We start from the raw sequence: 23,375 nt of genomic DNA, 5'->3' as shown, positions 1-23,375 counted from the left end.
TTTCAAAGAAGAGCCTGTATATAGCCTGTACATAAATATATGTGTGTGTTCCAGAGTTTCCAACCCACAAATAAGGAATGTCTAAAAGGGACACTGAGTCCTCCTCAGTCAGGGGAACTTGGCTTGGTGCCTATTCATTAAATTGAGAGGGCGTATAGGAAACACCAGTCATGTCTTATTAAACAACTTTAAAGAACATGCTTCTAACTGATTGTTTGCCCATGGAGACAATGCTTGGCACCATGCATGACAATTGGCTGAATTAAACACTCGTAACAGTAAAATTAATCTTGAAGTATTGACTGAAAGTTTTGGTTCTGCTCATAATCCCCCGGCTTTAACACGCAGAATTTGGCCCTGTGAGTCCCACTCCAGCAAGCATCTTGCTCACTCAGGCATGATCTCTATACCCTCACCCTCAAATCAAGAAAGAGCTGTTTCAGGACCAAGGAAATTCATAGTTATATATTTTGTATTTGGGTCCTATTTGTGCAAATCTGAGAACAGTACCCAATGAAAGTGGTTTTCTGACATAAGTCCCAATAAAACAATTTCTTTAAGAGGTGCTGTGCCAACAGACCATTTTCAGAAGTTAACATTTGTCCTTCAAAAAAAGTGAAATAGAATTAGAGTGAAATATGATACTCTTAGCCACACTGGGCAGCACTTTTGTGAGGGAGTGTTTCACAGACATACCTCAGAGATATTGCAGGTTCAATTCCAGACCATGACAATAAAGCAAGGGTCACAATAAAGTGAGTCACAATCTTTTTGCTGGTGGAGGGTCTTGCCTTCAATTTGCAGAAAACACAAATCTGTGAAGTACAATAAACTGAAGTGCAATAAAGCAAGGTACACTTATACTTCCAAAATTTCTTGGTGCACCTTCCTCCCCTCCCCTATCACCACTAGCCGCAGATTTTATAGTTCAGTAAACTGCCCAGCTCAAGTCCCAGCTGGCTGAAAGATGCCTACTTTCTCTACTTTTCCCAAAATCATCTTTTTCAAGGGCTTGGAAAACAAAGCCACAAAAGATCAAAGTGTATGAGACAAAAAGCAATTCCAGTGAGTAAATATTAATACTTCACTTGCTACTATTATTTTTCAAGGCATTATAAGTAGTAGTAATAATTGCTAACATTCAGGGAAGGCTTGGTGGTTGTGCCTCCTGTGCAGTTACACAGGAAGGACCCCATGCTCAGATGACCCTGAACTTAGCTTGGTGCTCCATTATTGTCATCTTAATACTTTCTGAACATTTTCATTTTACTCTGGGCCACACAAATTATGTAGCCAATTCTATTAACCTTTATAGGGCACTTAATATGCATCAGGCTCTGTTCTAAATCTTAATCTATATTAAGCTGGAGTGGCCGAAGTGTCATCAGACTATAAATTTCCTTCATTACTTAAGGTAATTTACAGGAGTGTTTTCTAGCCACTAAAAAGTGCTTAACTTGGTAGGGGGAAAGAGAAAGATGCTTACTGAGCAAGGCCTTCCTACTATCAACAAAATATTCCTGCTACCAATCCAATGCCAACAGGAATTCCTAGTCTGGGATAAGGTAAAAGACAAAACTTCATTCAGATAAACAATTATGAAACTGAAAGTGCGCTACCCTGAGATGAAGGGGAGGCCATTTTTTATAAAGTACCAGCCCCGGCCCATGTTTATGCAAATGGAGGATCCAAATTTCCACAGTTTGATTGGTCCAAACAACATTGTCTTGATTGGTCAGCTTCGAGCATCGTAAATGGTGGTTTGGATTGGTCAGCAAAGATGCAAATTAGGATATAGTTGTGCAGCTCCGATTGGACAGGCAGGTCTCAGCCCATTGGCTGAAAGATGATTCCAGGAACTTCTTTATAGGGTCAGCTGAGCAGGCAGGAATGCAGTGCAGAAGATTTGGCAGCACAGTCTGTGGTTTTTCCCTGATATGCAGTGTGTGTGAGAGGCTACTGTCAGCAATTGCTGCTAGATTCTATGACTACAGGGCAGGTATATTCTTTCTTGGGGTCAACAGTATGCAATCTGCTGTTTAAAAAAAAATTTTTTTTTAACCCAAACCTATCACATCACTGTCTCATATTATAAATCTGCAATTACTTAGTGTTTACTTGCTTATTTTCTATGGAAACATAACCTCCATGATTTTCATCACTGAATTTCCAGCATCTAGCAATGTCTGACATATAATAGCCAATGTAGAAAAACAATAGCTCTATTAGAGAGCACAACTATCACCACCCATGTCGAATCATTCAATTGCTTTGGGTGCTGATTGATGCAAAAATAATGCTTTTACGGCCTTTTATAAAATAAAAATTCATATAATTAAACAGGACTTGTGTCCCTGTTATCTGTTTGGCAAAGTGCTACATGCCAGAGGCATTCTGAAAGGTGGCCCCCATCTCCGAGTTGAGTCGGATGGAGCAGAGAATAGTTACCAAAGTGAGGGCTGGGAGGGATCCCTGGCACCTTTTCAAGATCTCCAAGATCAAAACTATACATTATTTGCCTTTTTAATGCTCAATGTCTCAAAAATAGAGTGAAATTTTCCAGATGCTACATGATATATAATGAAGGATAGTGCAATGTCTGTTTGTGTGCTATTGTGTCAAAATGTTCTCCATTTTAAGTTCTGGTTCAGTAAATATTAATAGCTATAATCCACATATACAAAGCTCTTTGGGGTCTTCCATAATTTATAAGTTATGTAAACCCTTTGTAAAGGGGTTCTGAAACCAAAAAGTTGGATAACCACTGCAATACAGGAATGATGCATAGACAGGAAGCCATTAGCAACAGAGAGTACACTGAGGATGACAGCTGAAACTAAGATGTGAGGTTTGCATTCTCAACCAAAAGGTTGAGAATGGCCTTTAATCAGGAGGAAACAGCATGGATAGTTGAGGAAATGTCTGAGAAGGGTGTGGGCAAAGGACAGCCTGAGCAAAGGCCCTCAGGGAGAGTGCACAGGCGTGCAGAGAGCACTGGAAAGAAAGACCCATCTCTGCAAGGACACACACTCCTTTCACACTCAATAGAAGCTGTAATTCTTCTCTTGCTGGTCGGCGATCGAAAAAAAGCCAGAGCATAACTTGGATCACACAGGAAATCTTATGGTGATCTCTCTGAATAATGAGGTTTAAAACTCCGCCCAGTTAGTAATACCTATAAAGTTTATCGCAGGGGTTAAAACATCTGCTCCTGACTTGGCGGGGAGAAGGGGGAAAGCGGTGGAAGGCAGAAAAGGGCGGGAAAATAAGGCATTAAAGAAAGAAAGAGCGGGCTGCAAAGAAGGGAGGTGGCAGCACGAGAAGCCAATGAATGAGATCCAGGCTGCGGCACGTACCCTATAGCCTTCCGCATGCGCAGGCGCACGCCGAATGATCTCGCGGGAAAGGACCGTTGCCAGTCCCGGCGTTGCGCCCAGATAGGAGGGAGTTGGAGGCGGGAGTGAAGTCTCGCGAGAAGAGGCAGTTGTCGTAGCGGAGCTCTCTGGTTGTGTGTTCCTGAGGTTCCGCCGCCGGAGCCGTGGACGGTTTGCTGAGCCCGTTAGTACTCCCGTCGAGACTCACGCAGCCGCTATGTCCCGCTACCTGCGCCCCCCCAACACGTCTCTCTTCGTAAGAAACGTGGCCGATGATACCAGGTAAGTACGAGGGAGGTACTCCAGGCCTTTGCGGGGAGGCCGCAAGTGCTCGGAGAGGACCCGTGTGCGGGACCGGGGGAGGGGAAGGGGCGAAGATGGCGGGCCCCACTCTGGCTTTCGGGCCCAAACTAGGCCGCGCCGCCGGCTTAGCAGCCGCGTGGGAGCGAAGGCGGTGCCCTCTGTCCTCCCGGGCTGCCGCGGGCAGCGCGGGCCGCGTGGCGCGGTTTTTGTTCCCTTACGCAGTTCAGGGCTCCTTTCTCCAGCTACGTCTCGGCGCATCCACCTCCTGCAGCGGCCAATATCCGCTCCCCATTGATTTCAAGTTCACATTCTTTGGGGTGCCCGCCCTCTCGCCTAGGGAATTTTTTTTTTTTTTAAGTTAAAAATGTTGCAGCTAAATGACGGGGGTGGAGGTGAGATTGTGGCGAAGCATTTGCAACCCTATTTTTGTTGTGTTGTAGTTGTGGTTTTTTTAATGGAGATGTTTGGAGAAAGGGAATATTGAGATTTGGTACAGCAAATTCTTTCAGTTAAACGGTAAGAACTAGTTCTTCCCATTTCCCGGAAATACTAGTTACTCTTTGAGAAGGAGGGTTTAAGAAGCCTCTGCCGTGAGAACGTGGATAACTGAATTGGATTAATTTAGACCGTGCCTTTGTTCTCACAAATTCCCTTAATTGCTTGGAGTTGCTGTCAGAATATTTTGAAAGAGATCTTATCACAAAACGAGACTTTATATTTCACAAATAATCACTGTCCGCCAAAAAGTCAGATATTTTTGGTAACCTTTTGTGATTTACATTTTTCTGCCCTTAAAGTAGGAAAGTAAGCAATAGTGATAATTCAAGTGTCTAGAAAAATTTCCCCTTTATGTCATTTGACATGAGGAGTTATATATATTTGTGACTTGTCTTTCATACTATAGCAACCACGTATCTAACCCTGTCGCTAAAATTTGGGGGTAAAAATAAGTGCTTGGCATTTTTCAGAGAATTAGAGTTAACTTGAAACAGTAAAAGAAAAACTAGCAGTACTCATATACAACCTATTACTACTTTTTGAAAAATGAAGGATGTGGGTAAAATGCAGATAAATTGCGATCAAATATCCGTAAATATCTGTTGTTTTCCCATTAATATAAAACAGTAATAGACTTTATCATAAACTGCATTTTTATCTTCCAACATCTTGGGGCATAGGCTACCTTTACATTTTTGTAGGTTCTTAAGATTGGCTCTGAGTGTTGATAGTTAGAAAGCTTGTATGTTTCAGGTTACCCAAGGACCCAGCACAGCCCCTTTCATTAATTGAGATACTACAAAGAAACTCTTCTAGGGAGTGAACATAAAAACTTGGGGTCTTTTTATAATGTTTTAGGTCTGAAGATTTACGCCGCGAATTTGGTCGTTATGGTCCTATAGTTGATGTGTATGTTCCACTTGATTTCTACACTCGCCGTCCAAGAGGATTTGCTTATGTTCAATATCCTTTCTTCAGATGGCTGATTAGTGAGGGGTGTTGAAGTTTGAAATTCAAGTTTATGTAAGAGGTAACATCTAAAAAGTAGTTTATTTTTGTCCTTTAATAAATGTCTTAATGTCTTCAAATTTTTGAAAATTAATTCTCACACATTGCTCTATTTCTTAAAGTTGATCCAAAAATAGTAAAATATTTAAATTCCCATTTATACTGCTGAAGCTCAAAACAATGATTATAATATGTGATTTAAATTTGAATACACTGGTTTCTACCACCTTTAATATAAGTCAAATTAAAGTTAATATGTTCTTGTGCTTAGCAATTAAAGTTTGGTGTTCTTGTTTGTTAATTTGAATCACTTGATCAAAACAAATTGTATAACAATGAGGTAAACTTCTTTAATATTGTCCCCTAATTTGCTGTCCTCTGTTGTTACCTCAGAGAATGTAAAGCTGTACAGTTATGGCGACCCCAAAGAGAAAGCATGAAAGAACCTTTAGAGTAGAGTTCAACACTTAAGGAAAGTAGACAAGCCAAAGACCTCTTAAGGATCAGGCTTGAAGAGAAGGGAGAGTTTGGGAAAAGAAAAAATAAAGAAAAGCTGGAAGAAGGACAAGCCTAATGGGAGACAAAGCCTCGCTTTATCTACAAAAGGGGGAAAAGGTTGTTTTTCAAAGTTAAAGATAAAGCCATCTGTCATATTTGGCCAAGCATCTCATGACAAGTCCTTCTGACAAGCACTTAAAGAGTTAAAGGTCAAGATGAAGTTGAATGATGGCCAAGATTAAAGGAGTCATACCTGATGTATCCTACAGAATAACTATTTTCCTTCTTTTTTATTTTTTTATTTTTTTTTATTTTTTTTTATGGTTTGTAAGCAGTTAATTTTCAAAATTCTGGTTTGGTCTAGTGACAAAACCTATAACTTGATTTATGTGGGCCTTTGATGTTGTGATTGTGGTCTTGTATAAATGCACTCTCTTAGCTTCTCAAGTTAAAGTATTCTAGGATATAATGTTGTTAAGCTTAAATTCAGCATATTTCTGTTTTGGACCAGGTGGTCAGATGCCATAGGGTAGTAGGCAGTGCTCTTTGGAGTAGCATGAGGTTCTGGGGTCAAGCCGGCTCCACAGAGCCATGCTTAAAGGGAATACAGGTGCATGCACTGGGGACTACTTAGAAACAGCTCTGATGATCATGTAGAGTCCGATCTAGAGAAACTACCTATTTATAGATAAGATTTTTAAGGGGCTGCTACAGGGTGCACACATAACTCTTTAATTTCTGGAACTTAGGGTCTGTGAAGCCTACTGGCCCTGCACTGCTTTAGCACATGTGATCAGTTGGCCTTGAATGGATTGCAGAAGGCCTTATCCCTAGTATGGGTACCTAATAAGTATCTTGGAAATCATTCCCTGGGCCAATGTTTCAGGTGGCATTACTTCACTGAGATCATCTCCCCGCAGCAACAGGGGTTTGGGCTGTGGACTTGAGGCTAGGAAAATTTATTGCTTAAGTTCAGTGCGTCTCCTGAAACTTAGCAGAGTCCTAGTGAGACTTAATGAGGAAATGCAGAAACTGCTACTCCCACAGGGCCAGTGATCAAGGACAGTTAGGGGAATTTGTTGCAAAGCTCTGTTACAGAGAGGATAAAAGCTATATCTGGCTTTGTTTTTACGGGGAGGGGTGGGGCGCGGCGGGGGAGGGAAGGTAGCAGTGCATTCTGGCTTATACTGTTGACCTGATTTTACCTGGTTTGGGGGTGGTCTGTGAACCAGAAGAGTTGTCATCCAAAGGAATCTAAAGATAATTTATATATTTTTTACACATGCAATCTTTCTATGGCCCTAAAAGCTTTTTTTAAAAAGTTCTTGATTACAAATTTCTCCATAAGTGGCATCGGAATGATATGCTGCTGCCCCTGCTGTGGCTATTCTATTTGACCCTGTTCCCAGTTAACCTTCTTTTAACAGGTAAAGTAGAACTTTACTATGATTCATCCAACTCAGAAGTCTGTTTTTGAGGCTGGCCTAAGAGGATTGATTTGCTCTTCAGTAATTTTTACACCTCTTGATCTAAGTCCTTTAAAAAGTTACGTTCTGTCTCGAAGCAGCACGTAAATTAGTATACCCTTAAGTGAACTTACTCCTTCTAGAGGGTAACTACATTAATCTTGAGGGGGTGTTTTGTTGTAGTATTCAAGTTTCTAAATTCCCCATCAGCCTTTGCCTTTTCATATGAAAGCCCATGATTTAGGACTTGGGGAAACTGCTTCCTGCATTAACCTACATATAATAGCCTCAGGAAAAGGGAGCTGGGAACCCTCTGTGGTGCTTAATTCCTTTCAGAACAAAAAAATAGGAAATCTAGTGAGGCAGACCTTTTAGTCTCTGGAATAAAAGAATATTAGTACCAGTCTTGAAGGGAGAGGGAGTATGTCAATCCAGGGGTGTTTTTTAATCAGCTCTCAAGATCTCTGAAATTTAAGAAATAGAAACAAGCAAGTTCAAATAGTGACTTTTAGGATAGAATGAAAATCCGCACCCATTCCTACCTAATCTAGTTCCCTTTGCAAAGCTTTTACATCAAACACAGCTCTAAGTATGTGTTTGGCTTCCATTAAAATGGTGGTTTTAGGAAAAAAGCTAAATTTGGACTGATAATTTTGCAAAGCCAAGATTTCTCCTGGTATTATTACTGACATTGAGCAGAGAAGGCAAGGCAACTTAATCTCTGAGATCAAAAACAGGGAGAGACCAACAGTTCCTGCTTTGTGCTGATAAATATTATCTTGAAATTCTCAAGTTAAAGCCAGTCCCAAACCCACTTCTTTGCTGTATGTTTAATATCATGGTGGTTAGGGCTTTCCAGTCCAGGAATCTTTAGAAATAGTCTGTTATTTCTTGACAACATGCTTTTCAAAGTCTGTACATGGTTATAATATACTTTTGGTAGTGATGGTCTTGAGTGTTGCTTGATTCTGTCTTGATATCTACAAGTGGCTAGCTACCAGTCTTCCCTGTGCAGTATAAGAAAGACAACTACATTGAATAATATAGTGTTAGATATGTCTGAGAAAAAGAGCAAAATTTGAGCTTAATGCTTTCATCTCCTGTAAGGTAAGGTACATTCTGCTTGCTTACACAAGAACTATTGGCATTTTCTTATTTTCATTTGAAATAAAAATGAAAAACAGTTTTGGTTTTATTTTAAGAAATTTTTGTTTAAACATGCAACATAGAACTGACATTTGTTTTTTTGTTTTGTAAAGTTAATTCTTCAAAAGGGAAAATTGATAGGTTACTTGGTAGTTCAGCTATAACATCTTATTTTAATAATAACTTTACAATATGTATTCACGTGTGTTTTCAAATGTATGCCTTAGAAATTCACAAGTGCTTTAATACTGTGAAGTGTTAATAGCTGAATCAGCCAACTAGTATAGTCAGTGGGGTCTGGTAGATTTTCTAGAATAATATCAAGAGATTGTGAATTGTTCAAGATCCAACTGAACTTTCATTCATTATCAAAGCCTGCGAAACTTCCCAAGCCCCTTAACATTTAGCACATTTGAGGATGTTCGTGATGCCGAAGATGCTTTACATAATTTGGACAGAAAATGGATTTGTGGTCGCCAAATTGAAATACAGTTTGCACAGGGAGATCGCAAGAGTAAGTACCTTTATGCCTGATATGTGTATATCATTTTTAGACAGTGTTTTGAGATGTCTTGGAAGCATTTGTTCAATTTGTCTATCTGTTCAAAACCCAAAAAGATAGTTTTTGAGAAGATAGCGTATCTTGAATATTTTGTTTCATCATATTTTTAGATGAATTACGAAGTTTCAGGGTAGACATAAAGTAGAATATGGAGATTAGAATGCCTGGAATATGTTTGGACTCAATAAAAAATGCATCAATACAATCACCTGTGGCATGTTTTAGTATACTGGGAGTGTTATTGAAAGGGATAAAATTTAGAAAGTTTTGGGTCCCTTGAGCTGTTTCTCTTCCTCATAAAGATCTTCAAGGTATAATTGGGTAATTATGTGGGTGCATGGCTATGGAGATGAACAGATAGACAGGGAAAAGCTATATAGATTAAACCTAGAATAGATTTTTTATTGGAACTTGGTTTTTATTATTATACAGGCATATACCAGGTGTTAGCTGTGTGCTAATGAGGCAGGAATACAGGCTTTGAAGTCATATAGACCTGGGTTTGCATTCTGAGTCAACCATATGTTACCTTGAGCAAGATACTAAAAGATAGAGGTTAAAATAGCTGCTGAAGAATGGTAGACACTTAAGTAGACACAAGCTGTGAGGAATTCTCTAGGTCTTGGGTTGGGTGATGGGTTCCTGAGTATTCATTATATTATTTATATATACACACTTAAATAAAATTCCTGCTTCTAGAGTTGAGTAAGATAAGAATTGAGGGCCGACCAGGGGCATGAGTGTGTCTAAGGCATTCAGTAAGTGTGTTGTCAAAACTGATTGTCTATATTTTACTGCATTTTGGCATTACGCATTGTTTGTTCATAGGTCACCAGTAAGTGTTTTGTCATTGTTAATTGTGTTCTTAATAACAGTGGGATGACTCCAAAATAGCATGTTTCAAAAGTCATTAATATTGTAATTGGTAATTTTAAAAAATATGTAAAGGTATATTTTCCTAATAACAAAGTTTTCAAACAAGTGGCCTGGGGGTGGGGAGAGCAAAATATTTGGGAGATATTTGAGAGTATTTTAAACATAAAACAGTCTTTTAATAGACTTCCTTAAAAATAAACATACAGTTTCCAAGATTACTATTCAGTTAACTTTTGCACAGATGGGAGATATAAGGGAAGGGGACACAGAAATTTTTCCTATAATTTGAAGACAAATACTATGTTTTTAATGTTTATAAATATTTCTGTTCTGTGTATTGCATAGCTCCAAATCAGATGAAAGCCAAGGAAGGGAGGAATGTGTACAGTTCGTCACGCTATGATGATTATGACAGATACAGACGTTCTAGAAGCCGAAGTTATGAAAGAAGAAGATCAAGAAGTCGGTCCTTTGATTACAACTATAGAAGATCTTATAGTCCTAGAAAGTAAGTGTGATGTGTAGCACAGTGATCTGTCAGGAAAGATTCATGTTTGTTAACTTTTAATTATTTATTTATCTATTTATTTATTTATTTATACTTTTTTGTTACTTTTAATTATATACATTGTATGCTTCATTGAGACTAAAAATATTTTAGTGCTTCATTTAAAAACTTTTATGGTTTACTTTTTTAATTAGAAACTTTAAAAGACTGTAAATAGATGTTTGTCACTGTTTGCTTTTTCTGATGTACTTTTTAGCAGTAGACCGACGGGAAGACCACGGCGTAGCAGAAGCCATTCCGACAATGATAGGTAAATAACTTTGCTTTGAAAGAGACTTATACATTTTTCAATTTCAGAGTGAACTTTTGCTCTAAAAATAATAAATTTGATTAATATAGAATCTAATTTTTACTCTAATTGTATCTCTCCTCTGTTTTGAAAGATTCAAACACCGAAATCGATCTTTTTCAAGATCTAAATCCAATTCAAGATCACGGTCCAAGTCCCAGCCCAAGAAAGAAATGAAGGCTAAATCACGTTCTAGGTCTGCATCTCACACCAAAACTAGAGGCACCTCTAAAACAGATTCCAAAACACATTATAAGTCTGGCTCAAGATATGAAAAGGAATCAAGGAAAAAAGAACCACCTAGATCCAAATCTCAGTCAAGATCACAGTCTAGGTCTAGGTCAAAATCTAGATCAAGGTCTTGGACTAGTCCTAAGTCCAGTGGCCACTGATAGTATAAACCATGATATTTTTAGGCATGTATCATTCATTTACTCATAGTTTGGTTTACTTAAATTATCAGGAGTACAATGTTGCAATGATGCTTACAAAACACTTGTCAGTTTTCCCTGTACCAGGCAATGGTTATAATTAAAATGATATGCTGTTGAGAAGCCACTCTTAAGAGTCCAGTTTGTTTAATGTTATGGGCAGCTACCAATTTGTGGTGTCTCTGTATATTTTTGTAAAGATTCTCATTTTTTTATGCTTGAAGTATTGGTGAAAAGATGTTGGTTGACCATAATTTGCAACATTGTCTTATTAAAATAAACTTTCATATCCATATTTGCTAGACCTGTTAACCTAGAAATGTAGCTTGCTAATGAGATAGAATGATACAAAAGTGAAGTTGTAGCCACAGTACACTGACTAATCAGACACATTTAGCGTCAGGGTGGACCTTTGTCTTGTGGAGATGTCTTAGGCCCGTGATAATCGTTAATTTATGACACAGTGTGGAATAGTTCTTTTGTTAACCCCACTGTCATAGAGAATGATGCCAACTGGGTTAAGTAGCATTTTCAGGGAGATTGAGTTTTTGACCGAAACATGGAGCCTTCACTGCTTTTTTTCTGGTTTCTATGAAGATTTGGAACATACAAACATCAGAAAAAAACTCACTTTAAAATTTGACCAGGTTAATGATGGCAGAAATAATTTTAAGGAGAAAAGGATGCTCCTTATGTAAGGAACATGGTTGACCATAATGTTACTCAGTTTTCTTGCTGCCGTTAAAAGCAAGTAAATTGTTTCAAAGTAGGTGTGTGCGCATAGTGTAAAAGAACTGAATTTTGATGCTTATAGCACTCAGTATGTGCATTTGTATCAAAATTTGCCTGCCCCTTTTTATGAAGGAGGCTTGTTCTTCACACCTGTTTATTTAATGTGAGTCAAGTTGAAAGACACTCCCATTCTAGGTGATTCTGTGGTGCCATGAAATTTAAAGTAATTTTGGAAAAAGAATTGACTTTAAATACAAGTCACGTCTCTTGAGTTTTTGATTGATTAGCAATGTAGTACCTGGATAAAAATGAGAAAATACCCTTAACCATTTATAATTTCTAGCATTTCTCTGAGAGATCGTTTTGGGGGCAATAAAAGTGACTTGTCCAATCTCATGTCCAATCTCATTTCAGAATGAAAGCTAGCATCTTTAAAAATTTTAGATTGCTTGCTTGCAGGTTATAAGTAAGAAATATTGTAGGGAAACGATTCCTTTTAGAGGATTGCTTTTTTCAATTTTGGTTTTAGTAATCTGGGCCTTGCCTGTAAAGAACAAAAGATGGTTTTTAAATACTGTTTGTGGAATGTGTTTAAAGGATTGATTCTAGAACCTTTGTATATTTGATAGTATTTCTAACTTTCATTTCTTTACTGTTTGCAGTTAATGTTCATGTTCTGCTATGCAATCATTTATATGCACGTTTCTTTAATTTTTTTAGATTTTCCTGGATGTATAGTTTAAACAAGAAAAAGTCTATTTAAAAACTGTAGCAGTAGTTTGCAGTTCTAGCAAAGAGGAAAGTTGTGGGGTTAAACTTTGTATTTTCTTTCTTATAGAAGCTTCTAAAAAGGTATTTTTATATGTTCTTTTTAACAAATATTGTGTACAACCTTTAAAACATCAATGTTTGGATCAAAACAAGACCCAGCTTATTTTCTGCTTGCTGTAAATTAAGCAAACATGCTATAATAAAAACAAAATGAAGGAAATAATGATTAACTGGAATTATTATAGTTTTGAATGAGATTCTAAAATTAACAATGGAAACAATCCTTTGTAGATTTAGGAAGAGTTTTAATCAGTGTTGCACTAGGCACAACTAACTTTTACTTTAGAAATAATAGAACTTGCCAGTAAGGTACATCTTTTACATAGTACTTAAAAATTCCCTATGTAATGTCAAAGCCCCTTGGGTTAAGTAACTTAGGGGTTATTGGTAGTGTTAACAGACGCATTAAAGTGAAATTTGGGTCAGCTAATTATACATTTATATTTTCATTATTGAATAGACCAATAATTCTGCTCTTCCCCATTCTAAACAAGATGTGTTGGGCCTTATGTTTATGGCGTGATTTAAAATACTTTTAAATGTTGAATGTTGGTAAGCAGTTAATATTAAGTGATAACCATTTAAGGGAACTGGTTTAGGTGTTTTGTGGTTTGAATTCTAGCTACTATATAATGACAATTAAAGCTGATGCTTACTGAGTATTTATGATGTGCCAGACACTATTCTAAAAGCTTAATGTGGTAATTCATTGGCTCTTCACAAAACCCTATGAGAAATATACTTTTATTTTCCCCATATCACAGATAAAGAAATTGAGGCACAAAGAAAAGGCTATAAAAGATAAATCCAGGAATTAAGCCCAGGCCTGGTCCTTACATGATTTTTTTTTTAATGGACTATAATTTGAGAGAGATTGAGATTGTTCGCAGTATCTGTAGACTTAGAAGGACTGATATTTTCATTTTTACTTATTTTACTTGTGTCACTTATTTCTAGACTCTACTATTTTTGAGAAATTTATGTCATTTCTAAAGTGACATACCTAACAGCTTCAGAAGGACTATATTGTAGTCGAACCCATGATAGTTAGGATCCTACTGGTACCTGATGAGGATCCTTACACAGCACTTTAATTTTGGGTTATGTATTTGAGTTCTACAGTTATTGAGTATACCTACTGTGTGTCTGGCACTGTACTCAATATATTAGAGTAGAACATATCAAGACTCGAGGGCTGACACTTCGCCTCTTTTTACTTAAGATCTCTGCATTTTTTGTTTGTTTTTAAGCCAAGTAAACAAGAAGAAAAATGACAGATAATGCTTCAGTGAGAAAGGCAAGGTGCTACATAGATTATGAGCTATTAAGTTAAAACCCAGGGAAAAGACCTGGAAACTATTGTACTATTCTCTTGAAAATTTGGCCCAGTAAGCTTCTACATCCAGTTCAACTAACAAAATCCTGTATACCACAGAGAAGAATAAAGAAAACCAAACTGACAAACATCCTTCTTTTATTTAAGACCAAACTGCAGCTGGAATACCCAGTACAGTTCTGCTTACTACACTTCAAGAAAGATCTGAGAAAGCGGAAAAAGAACCAAAGAAGGGCAGTTCAAGCGACCAAAGGGTGGGTGGAAGGTGCTGCAGTATGAATACTGTATGAATATTTTGACTCTGGTCTGAAAAGATAAAAGAATGTTATTGAAAACTACATGGAATAATTGAAGTCCCTTCAAGTTTGAAAGTAAGCATTTTAGGACAAATAAAAGGAAATTCAACTTTGTACTTGTGGAAACTAATCCCTAAATCTGAATAGGTTTATATTAATTCATGGGTAACAGGTCCATAATAAATTACTGGAAACTAGGATGTCTGAACATGAAGGAAGACAGCCATAGTCTTGTACAGTGCCTCTATTGGTCTGTCTCAAACTGAATTGGGTGAGAAAAGGTCTGGTCCATTACAAACTTTTTCTTGGTTATCTCAAGTCAGTTCCATTTTTGCTATTGGCAAATCTTGCCTTTGTTTATTCCAGTGCCAGTGTTTTCTGCTTAATGGTTTGCTTTGTTGGCATCCGAGTTTATTTACCTGTATGCCATGTGCAGTTTACATCTTCCTTAAACAACTCTCATTCCCAGGTAAATTTCAGTTATAATACTTGACATCCAGTTAAGAGGTTCCATCTCTTCTCACCTCTTTCCTAGTCAGTATATTCAGCAAACATTTACTCAGCCCGTAACTGGGGGGCAAAAATTGTACTAGGTAATTGGGGAGAAAAATAGATAAAATTCACTTATTCAATATCTACTGAGCACAATCTAGTGAATAACATTACAGTATGGCCTCATTGTTTTGAGGTGTATTATTTGTGACAATACTTTGCACCATTCATATCCTAATGTAATTATAAAACCCAATATATTATCAAAGATTAGTAATTTCGTGGTTACCTGCCATTTAAAAGTATTGGTATTTCTGTTTGCATCCCATTAATACAAATAATGAAAAAATGATGTTTTAATCTGTAATAAACTGATTTATTGTGCAGTGACTGTAATATGCTAGAGTTATATTAAATTGTTAACTCTGCCTCAACCACGTATTAGGAAGTAATCCCCCCAAAAGTATTTAACTTTGCATTAGATCTAAAGGAGACTCTGGGTGCTATAATTAGATTTTGAGGCAGACAGAGAGCTGTTATCCCAACTGGTATAGTATGTTCTGTAATTAAAAAAATGTTCTCCAAGTTATACTTTTTAGTGATTTACATGTACATTTTATAGGGGACATGTTCTGTGTATAGTGAATAAATAACTTTTATAGTATCACAATGGTTTGGATTCCTTAGTTCCTTATTAGGATATGAAGCTCAATTACCTATATATTGATTTTATCACTCACATGTATTTCTGCCACATGTGTAAACTTTTCACAGAGTTCTTCATCTAAGACTATGGAAGTGTTGAAGCCTTTAACTTATATTTTGAAAGTAAAGAATATACATAACTAAGGAAGGTATGAAAATAGAGGGTTTTTGTTTTGTTTTGTTTTTCCCCCCCAAGCTTTGCCCTAGATTACACAGCAAAGTAAGTGGCAGATCCTAGATGAGAGTCCATGGTTTTTTATTTGGTTCATCTTTGTTACCGTTTTGCACTTGTTTTTTCTCATGGGAAAATTTTTACAATAAAATTAGTATAATGGATTCTAGAGTTCACGTGGAAGATTTGATTTATAAAATAGGTTTAATTACAGAAAATATTTTGCTTCTAACTTTTCTGGGTGAAAGGTTAAATAAAATAACCCAAGATCTCAAAACTGATGTGGCTCGAACTCTTCAGCCTGGTTTTCTAAGTTTCAATCTCATTGTATTGCATTTTGAGCTTATTCCTGTTTACAAAATCCTGAGATATTTTGAATTGGGGAGGCTATGGCTTGAGACAGCACCGTTGTAGCTCAGGAATAATCTAATGTTCTTCTAGGTCTATCAAAGCTTTTAAGGAGTCCCTGGAGTATTGTTCTCACATAAATGAAGTGAGCAACCTGTTTGTCATCATTCAACTGTTAACATCTACAAGACATAGCTGGTTGCTGTGAAAAGGTTCTCGGGTTCTATCCCCTCTGCCGCCGTCTCCAACAGTGTCACTGTTTATTGCATCACATTTATGTATTCCTAAGTTATTTCGTCCATATATTAAAAATGGGATTCTTTTTTGTTTGGAATAAAACGCAAGGCGTGTAAATTCATTTCGTTGATAATTGACAGAGTAGTTTGTTAAGTAAAAGGCCTTTGTGTCTAGTTTTCTGTAGATCACATCTCGAGTGCTGGATAGTGAAATAAACTGGTCTAGGAGCCAAAAAAATCTCGGTTTTTTTTTTTAAGGTTTAGTTCTGCCTTACAGGTTTGTGACTGGTGGGTAGGATTTCGTTTGTTTTAGAGGTTTGAGTTTCAGATATACTGTTCCTTTTGTTTTACAAAGTAATTGCCTATGAGAATGCAATTAAACACTAGAAAAACTTACCCTAAACCCTTGTTTCTTTCCACCTTGTGCTTGCTTTAAGGGAGAGAACTTACCAGAACTTAACTGTAAGGATAGGTTATGGACTTGGATTCTGTAATATACAGACACTGGCTGACTCCACCACAGCATTTTGGTTCTCAAAAATACAATGATTTGGGAAATTCCTGTCACCTGTAACTACAAACTTACTGCTGCCTTTCTGAGGTGTGATAGATAATCATCATTGACCTTTTATCTAGGTTACTCTTAGCTGTTGAAAATTTTTAGTTAAAACGTGCTCCTCTGAACTCCTACCACTTCGATCCCAAACCAAAAATTTTATGCTGTATTTAAAGGTAGAGACCCAAGACACCTGGGCTCAGAATGGTTCAATGTAAAATTCTAGTACAATACAGGGGGAAAAAATGCAATTCTTGGCATTACTCCCAACAATTACTCTGGGGAAATAATGGAAAAAACGAAGACTCAATTTCCTCCAGTTTTCATGAGAAAACAGCTCTGCTTGTGTAGAACTTAAGATTTTATCAACAAATACTTAAAACATGGGTTGACAATTTGAAGAATTCTTTTGTACTGATTATTTTTCTGTACACCTAAATCTTATAAGTATTCTGTGGCCTTTTTTACTGTTAGCCGTGATTGGGTGCAAGGAGTCAGTTGCTTTCTTGTGTAGTTGTTGACCAAATCCAAATGTCTAATCAGTCAACAAATTGGCTGCCTCTTTAAAGTCACATCTTACCACAATTTAGTTGGGTTAATTGTGTGCATTTATAAAATAAACAAGCCACTGGGGAGAAAAAGCAGTTTATTTCATGCTTCAAATTTGTAGACGCACATTTAGTACTATATAAACTTGTCTTTAGAATCTAATTTGTCTCAGGCAATAGCTCACCAGAATTTACTTGGAGAAATACATATTGGCCATTCTGCCTAAAAATATTGAAAAAAACCGCCAAATTAGGAAATAGGGCACTTGCACAATCAGAAATTTTTAACATCCTCACGTTTTTAAATTTACTGTTGGGCTGATTTTATACTTAGCATGTATTTTTAAGGTGGGTGAAACATGTCATCAAGGTATTATGCAAGAAATCACATCTTTTGCATAGGTGGTCCCCTGGGCTGCACTTACTGGTAACAAAAGAAATACACTGGCATCAAACTATACTCAGGTTATAAAAATTGTACACAGCCATTATGAACTTTTAAGGTTGGAGAGACCCTTCAATGGTTAATCTTTGGGCTTAAAGGAATAAAAATTAAAATAGTCCCATACTGCTTTTCACATCTCTTAAAAATAGGAAGTGTTTTTAGCAGCTTAAAACCTTTTCAGTTATAGTTATATAAAAGTTCTTATTACACTAGGATTTATTTTGAAATATAGTTTACAACCAGATAAACTATAACATACACACACTGGCACTTCAGTACAAGGGCAGACTTTAAAATCAAATTTTGGACCTTTAAAATTAGGCCATAGTATAAAAGAGTCCATGGTCTCACATTCAGCAAATTCATACTAAAATATTCTATTTTGTAGGATAAATGCCAATGAAACTTTACATATGCTACAAGTTTATTACATATATTTACATGGCTCTTTCCTAGGTACTCAAACTCACATTATATAGCTCCCTACTTTAAGCAAGCTTTGCAGGGATATGAGGCCAGATCACTGTCAGAACAGCTTATGCAGTACTATATTACAAAAATGTATTTTACTGTGACCACCAAATACTGTTCCTATAAAAATGGTTTTGGTGCATTTGTTGGTAGTCCCTATCCACTGCATTTAAGAAATGGGGCCACTGGGGTACACTGTCTCATTCTAAATAGCCCCTAGTGCCCCTTCCACATTCAACACCTTCAGTTTACTAAACCAACTAGAAGAAAAATTCACATTTTCTTTTGGCAGTGCATCAGGTTGTTGGCGTATTACTGGTTTTGGTGTTTCTAGAATTAAATTTTCCAATACTCAAGTAAATTTGTTTTCAATCCCTGTATGTCTTAACTAGATACTTATAATCAGATTCACTAGTTTTCAACAAGTAAATCTTCTGACTTACAAATAATCTTAAGTCAGTATTTTACCCTAACAAGCATTGGAAAAAGTTGATTCCTTTATCGTTCCCCAAATCTAAATGTGAATGGTTTCACTTGAGTTACTCAATTGAGAACACTTGATATCAAGTAAAATGATCAATTATCAATTATTTAGTTATTTTACATTGCACTGACGCTACCATTACATCACAGTGCTCAAGATGAAATCTTGTATTTTCTACATAGCAGTTTTAGATAAATTTCCCTAACGAATTTAGTATGAAATTGACAATTATCCTTAAATATAACAATTTAAACATTAGTACTTAATCTTATTTTATACCTGTACTTTGAGTAAGGTTTTAAGTTGAAATGTCATTATTTCCTTATCAGAAGGATTAAAGGAAACAGGAACCCAGTGGCTTGGTGGTTTAGGAAGAACACTTGGTGACGGTGGTTCACTAAATTTGGCTCCAGCATAGTTCTGGTTAGTCTGAGACTTAAAAAGTAAGCTGGGACTTGATAAGCTAGAGTTCCAATTTTGATTATTTGAAAAATTTTTGTTCTTCCCCGCATTTTGCATGGCCTGCCATGCAGCTGCTGATGCATTATAAGTATGTCCTCTTTCTTTTTTCTTATGAACAATCTTCATCTGAGAATTCTGATCCTTGGTCTTCTGTCTATTAAGCTGTTGTTGGTTCTTACTAACATTTCTAGATTGAGGGGCTGGAATGTTATACCTCTCTCCACCACCCATCTTCAACTTCTTTGTCACCTGTAAGTGAATGGAAACAAAATACTGAGTAAAGTTACGGTAAAAAAAAAAAAAAAATCAAAACTTTAAGCAGCTTCTACAGCCCAACTTGTAATTACAGAAATCTTGGGGAAGACTCAAAAATGTGCTATTCAGCTGCTTTAACTTCATTATACGTTCATACTTCATTATATGCAGTTTTTATTACAATCCTAAGAAAAATAAGCTAACCCACAAGTCTGTAAAATCCATTATTTAAAAATTAAAATACTGGTTTAGGATGAGTCCACAATAAAATGTTTGCCCCATTACAAAGTGAATTTTTTTATACCTTTCAGTCTGCTTTTCAGATCGCAGGATTTCCACTACTTGTCCTCTTCCTTGCTGCCAAGCCCAGGATAACAGATGTTGCTTTCTGACGGATCCTTTCCTTTGTCTCAATACAGAAGTTTTCATGGGCCAATCTGCAGAGTCCAGCCTAGGAGCTGAGGTCAACATCTGAGTCTCCTCAGCACACAAGTTTGAGAGAAGTCTTAGCTAGAAAAGTAAAAATTACTTCATTAATTCAAATCAAAAACACGGGAGAAAGTGATTATATTTACTACAGAAATAAAGATTGGCTACTCCTGAACCTAAAAGGCATAAAATCTGAAGACGGTTTTCTTTGACCTTATAACTCATCATTTAAGAACTCTTCTCTGCCTTGAGATCCAAAAACACTTTGCTGGGGAATTCTGCGACAGGTGTCCGCCAAGTCCCCCAACAAGTTGTATCTTTTTCCTGGGGACCCTTCAGATTCACACCGTTTTTGTGACCACAATGTTAAATCAAACTAGGAAAGCATTAGCCTTTTTAAGCCATAACAAAAACTGGCTTAAAATTAGCTTCCTAAAAAAATGTTTTTAAAGTCTCACCAGTTTTTCAGTCTTTCGACATCACATCCGTTTTCATAAAGCCTCTTCTCCCCACATGCCTATATCACCCGTATTACTTTTAGTTATGAACATTTTAACTCCTCCCCATTTTAACATAAGTTTTCATACGCCTTAACAACCTAAGCCAGTTTCTAAAGTATATACAAATGCCTCCCTCAGTGAACACTGAAGATTTTGTTTTCATGGACATTCCAAGAAGCCAACTTATCAATAAGCCCTCTTTTTGGAAGAGTAATAGGGCCTTCCGGACTATTTTAACAGCCTTAAGTAAACAGTTCCTGGACCTTGAATCATAAACAACGCAAGCCTGGAAAGTTCGCTGCTTCCGATGGGGCTTGGCTTCCGAGCGGCTCCATCTTTCTCGAGCCCGAACCGGGAACCCTGGCCGCCTGCGTCCCACCCGGTTCCCGGATCTCGCCTCCTTCCCCCAACAATGAGGAGCGCGGACGCCAACATGGCCGCCCCCGCGGCGCCACCGCCACTCACCGACTTCAAGCTCGGACTGCGGCGGCGGCAGCTCCTGCTCGGTGACGCAGCCCCCTCCCCTTCCAAGGAGAGACGAGGCACGGAACGAACAAAGCCCACGAGCACCGACGAGTTAGTTGCTGACCAACTCGGCGTCCCTACCCGACCTCCTTCTTCTGCCTCTACCGACAAAATGGAGGTGGCAACGAGCGCAGAAGCGGGGCCGAGAGGCACAGCGGCCAATCAAAACGCGCCAACACGTGGCCCGGCCAATGATACGCGGGCCGCCGCCTGTTGCTGGGGCGGCCCGGGCGACGGAGGGAGGTGGTTGTTGCCGAGGGTTTGAAATCCTCTCCGAGAGGAGCATGTCGGGAACAACTGCTGCGGGCCGGTGGCTGACACCGGACTCCTGTTGGAGGAATCCACCCAGCTGTTCCCCGGCACCCTAGGCCGCGGTGGTGTCTGCCCTTAGCCCGGGCAGCTAGTGGGGATCGCGCCGACAGCGCCGGACCCCTGGAGCCCGCTCCCCCAGCGCGCGCGCGGCACCTGGGAAGGGGCTCTTGCTGCCTGCCGGGGCATCACCTCCATCCTGGCTCTCCGGCTCGCAGGCCCCCCGCCGTTTAGGACCCGGGTGGTTTTCCTCACCGGGGAGAATCACTTTAGGTGCCATTTGGTTCCCGAGTTCAGCTCCCTGGGCCGTGGAACTCGTGTTTTACAGCTGGAAGACTCCCAGCAAAGTTGCTTTCCGAGGCCGCTGCCCCTTTGCGCCTGACACTCCGGAGCCTCGTTCTCTTTCTCTGCACGGGAACTTATTTGCAGCTCCCAAAGCTTGCAGTTCTTCCTGTCCTTCCCACCCCTGCCTCAAAATTCTTCCGAAGTTGCCGGCCCTGTGAACGCGTTTCCGACGAGGCACGGACGAAATTGATCACTTCCTCTTTGTGTCCCCACTGGTCCTTAACTTTGTTAGATAACTCCATCATACCGTCTCGTAACTACTCGTGGCTGTATCTGCCCACGCCTCCCCACACGTACACGGTCGCGGGGCAAAGCCAGATTTTATTTTTCTGCGCACAGTGCCTCGCCTGTTTTAAGTGCGCGAGAAAAATTTGTTATTCTCCTTTCTGCCCAATTTGCAAGTGAAAAGCAGGAGAAAGGATAAGAGTTCAGTCCATTATGCCAGCGAGGTGCGGAGAAGGGAAAAAGGGCAAGTTTTGTGGAGTGAATGGATAAGCAACCCAAAGTGAGTGTTTTAATACCAGTTTCCAATTTCTATGAACGTATGAACATTTTCATTACAGGATTTATATATATTATGTATATTACATATAATAAGTTATACATAATTCTTTTTTTAATCTTCAGATTTTCGTGGCCATCATCCCCACCTCTCTGTTCTAGCTGTGGACCTTAAGTTTTCATAAGAAAACTGCTTAAGCGACTGCATTTTTAAAAAAAGGAGTTTGTTAATCAAATTAATTTGGTGAAACGTGTAGAAGATATTTTTGAGCATGGGACTTTCTGGTGCTAATCATATTATAGTCAAATAAGACGTATCAGATATGGTAAACTGCTAGGTTGTGGAATGTGTAATCTGTTTCCTAAAAATTCAAAAAGCTGATTTAGACATCTGGCCAGAAAATAGCCGTGCTATATTTAACAGAGCAAAACTTTGACTTCAGTTAAGACCCTTACAATATATTTTTTTGATATACTGGTTTTGTAAAATGAACAGCCAGGTTTCAGTCTGGGCATTTTCTTTCTGATTCTTTTTTATCATCCAAATATCTTTCAAATTCATCCCTGCTGCAGCCGCCCCCCTAACACACACACCTTTCTTATCCTCCACGATGATTGGCACGTTAAAAAAAAAAGACTAAAGTGGCCCAAAATTGTATTACAGAATTCAGTCGTCCTCTGAATCTTATCTGTATAAACATAAACACACAGATAAGGTATTGGGTACTTGTAAACAAGCACATTAATATTAAATACTCTACTTCCCCCTGCCCTGAGCTAACCTGATTTGCTTACATCATTTCAATTCACTTTCACAAATTATGGTGGTGCAGGACAGGGCAAATTTCCCTGAGTAGGGAGAGACCAAGCCCTGCACTGAGAGAAGAGGGTCCTTCGGTGCAGAGTGTAGAAAGATTGCAACACAGACGCCAAAGTTAGAGTCAAAAGGAAAGTCTGTTAGAAAAGGGGCCACATTCCACAGAGTGTGGTCTCCTCTCAGAAGAAGAGAGTGAGAGGGACAGAGTGAGATGGTGAGAGGGACCGAGAACGGCAATGACAGTAAGCGCAGCGAGAGGGACCCCAAGTGTTTGGGGAATTCAATTTATAGATCATTCTTTCGTTCCGTGAGTTACAGTTTAAGGACTTTGTTTACTCATCTCCTTTGATATGAGCATACAGTGAGGAGGGGAAAAGGGAAGAGTACTAAGCGAGAAAGGCCTGCCGGCAGTTCCCAGCCTTTAATCCATAGATTCCCTATGGTTTTAGCCATAGGGAAGAATGGTTTTATTTGTGTAGGGTGTCACTTAAAGACTGTTTTTTCCTGTTTCCCTAGGTGTGGGAAATGGGTTGTTAGCAATCCCAGCAGAGATCTCCCTTT

At 38.4% G+C, this 23,375-nt stretch overlaps 1 protein-coding gene and 1 long non-coding RNA gene across 10 annotated transcripts; one reads left to right on the top strand and one right to left on the bottom strand.

Moving 5' to 3' along the window:
• The first annotated feature begins 3,441 nt into the window (after positions 1-3,441).
• On the top strand, positions 3,442-16,289 carry SRSF10 (serine and arginine rich splicing factor 10). 9 transcript variants are annotated; one of them, XR_005651099.1, is made up of 7 exons: positions 3,442-3,656; positions 5,034-5,205; positions 5,577-5,939; positions 8,701-8,807; positions 10,077-10,239; positions 10,496-10,549; positions 10,683-12,748. XR_005651099.1 is itself a non-coding variant. In XM_039854584.1 (7 exons), exons 1-7 carry the CDS (start codon positions 3,592-3,594, stop codon positions 14,124-14,126), a joined length of 654 nt encoding a protein of 217 aa, XP_039710518.1. In that variant the 5' UTR covers positions 3,445-3,591; the 3' UTR covers positions 14,127-16,289. The 9 variants fall into 9 exon arrangements, 8 of the variants coding, with proteins under 8 accessions (XP_039710518.1, XP_039710511.1, XP_039710513.1 ...); XM_039854584.1 differs by lacking the exon at positions 5,577-5,939 and adding an exon at positions 14,066-16,289 and having other exon boundaries at positions 3,445-3,656; positions 5,034-5,138; positions 8,704-8,807; positions 10,683-10,784; XM_039854577.1 differs by lacking the exon at positions 5,577-5,939 and having other exon boundaries at positions 3,445-3,656; positions 5,034-5,138; positions 8,704-8,807; positions 10,499-10,549.
• Positions 16,290-19,365: 3,076 nt separating this feature from the next.
• LOC120596180 (uncharacterized) lies at positions 19,366-20,975 on the bottom strand. Its single transcript, XR_005651100.1, has 3 exons — positions 20,783-20,975; positions 19,693-19,898; positions 19,366-19,382 (listed from the first exon to the last, which is right to left on the bottom strand). It is a non-coding gene; the product is annotated as an uncharacterized LOC120596180 (long non-coding RNA).
• Between the last annotated feature and the right edge of the window lie 2,400 nt (positions 20,976-23,375).

Source organism: Pteropus medius, unplaced genomic scaffold (assembly GCF_902729225.1).
Source record: "Pteropus medius unplaced genomic scaffold, Ma_sr-lr_union100, whole genome shotgun sequence".
NCBI classification, from domain to species: domain Eukaryota; kingdom Metazoa; phylum Chordata; class Mammalia; order Chiroptera; family Pteropodidae; genus Pteropus; species Pteropus medius.
Note: the sequence above shows the minus strand (reverse complement) of the source record. Positions and strands in the feature narration are given on the sequence as shown.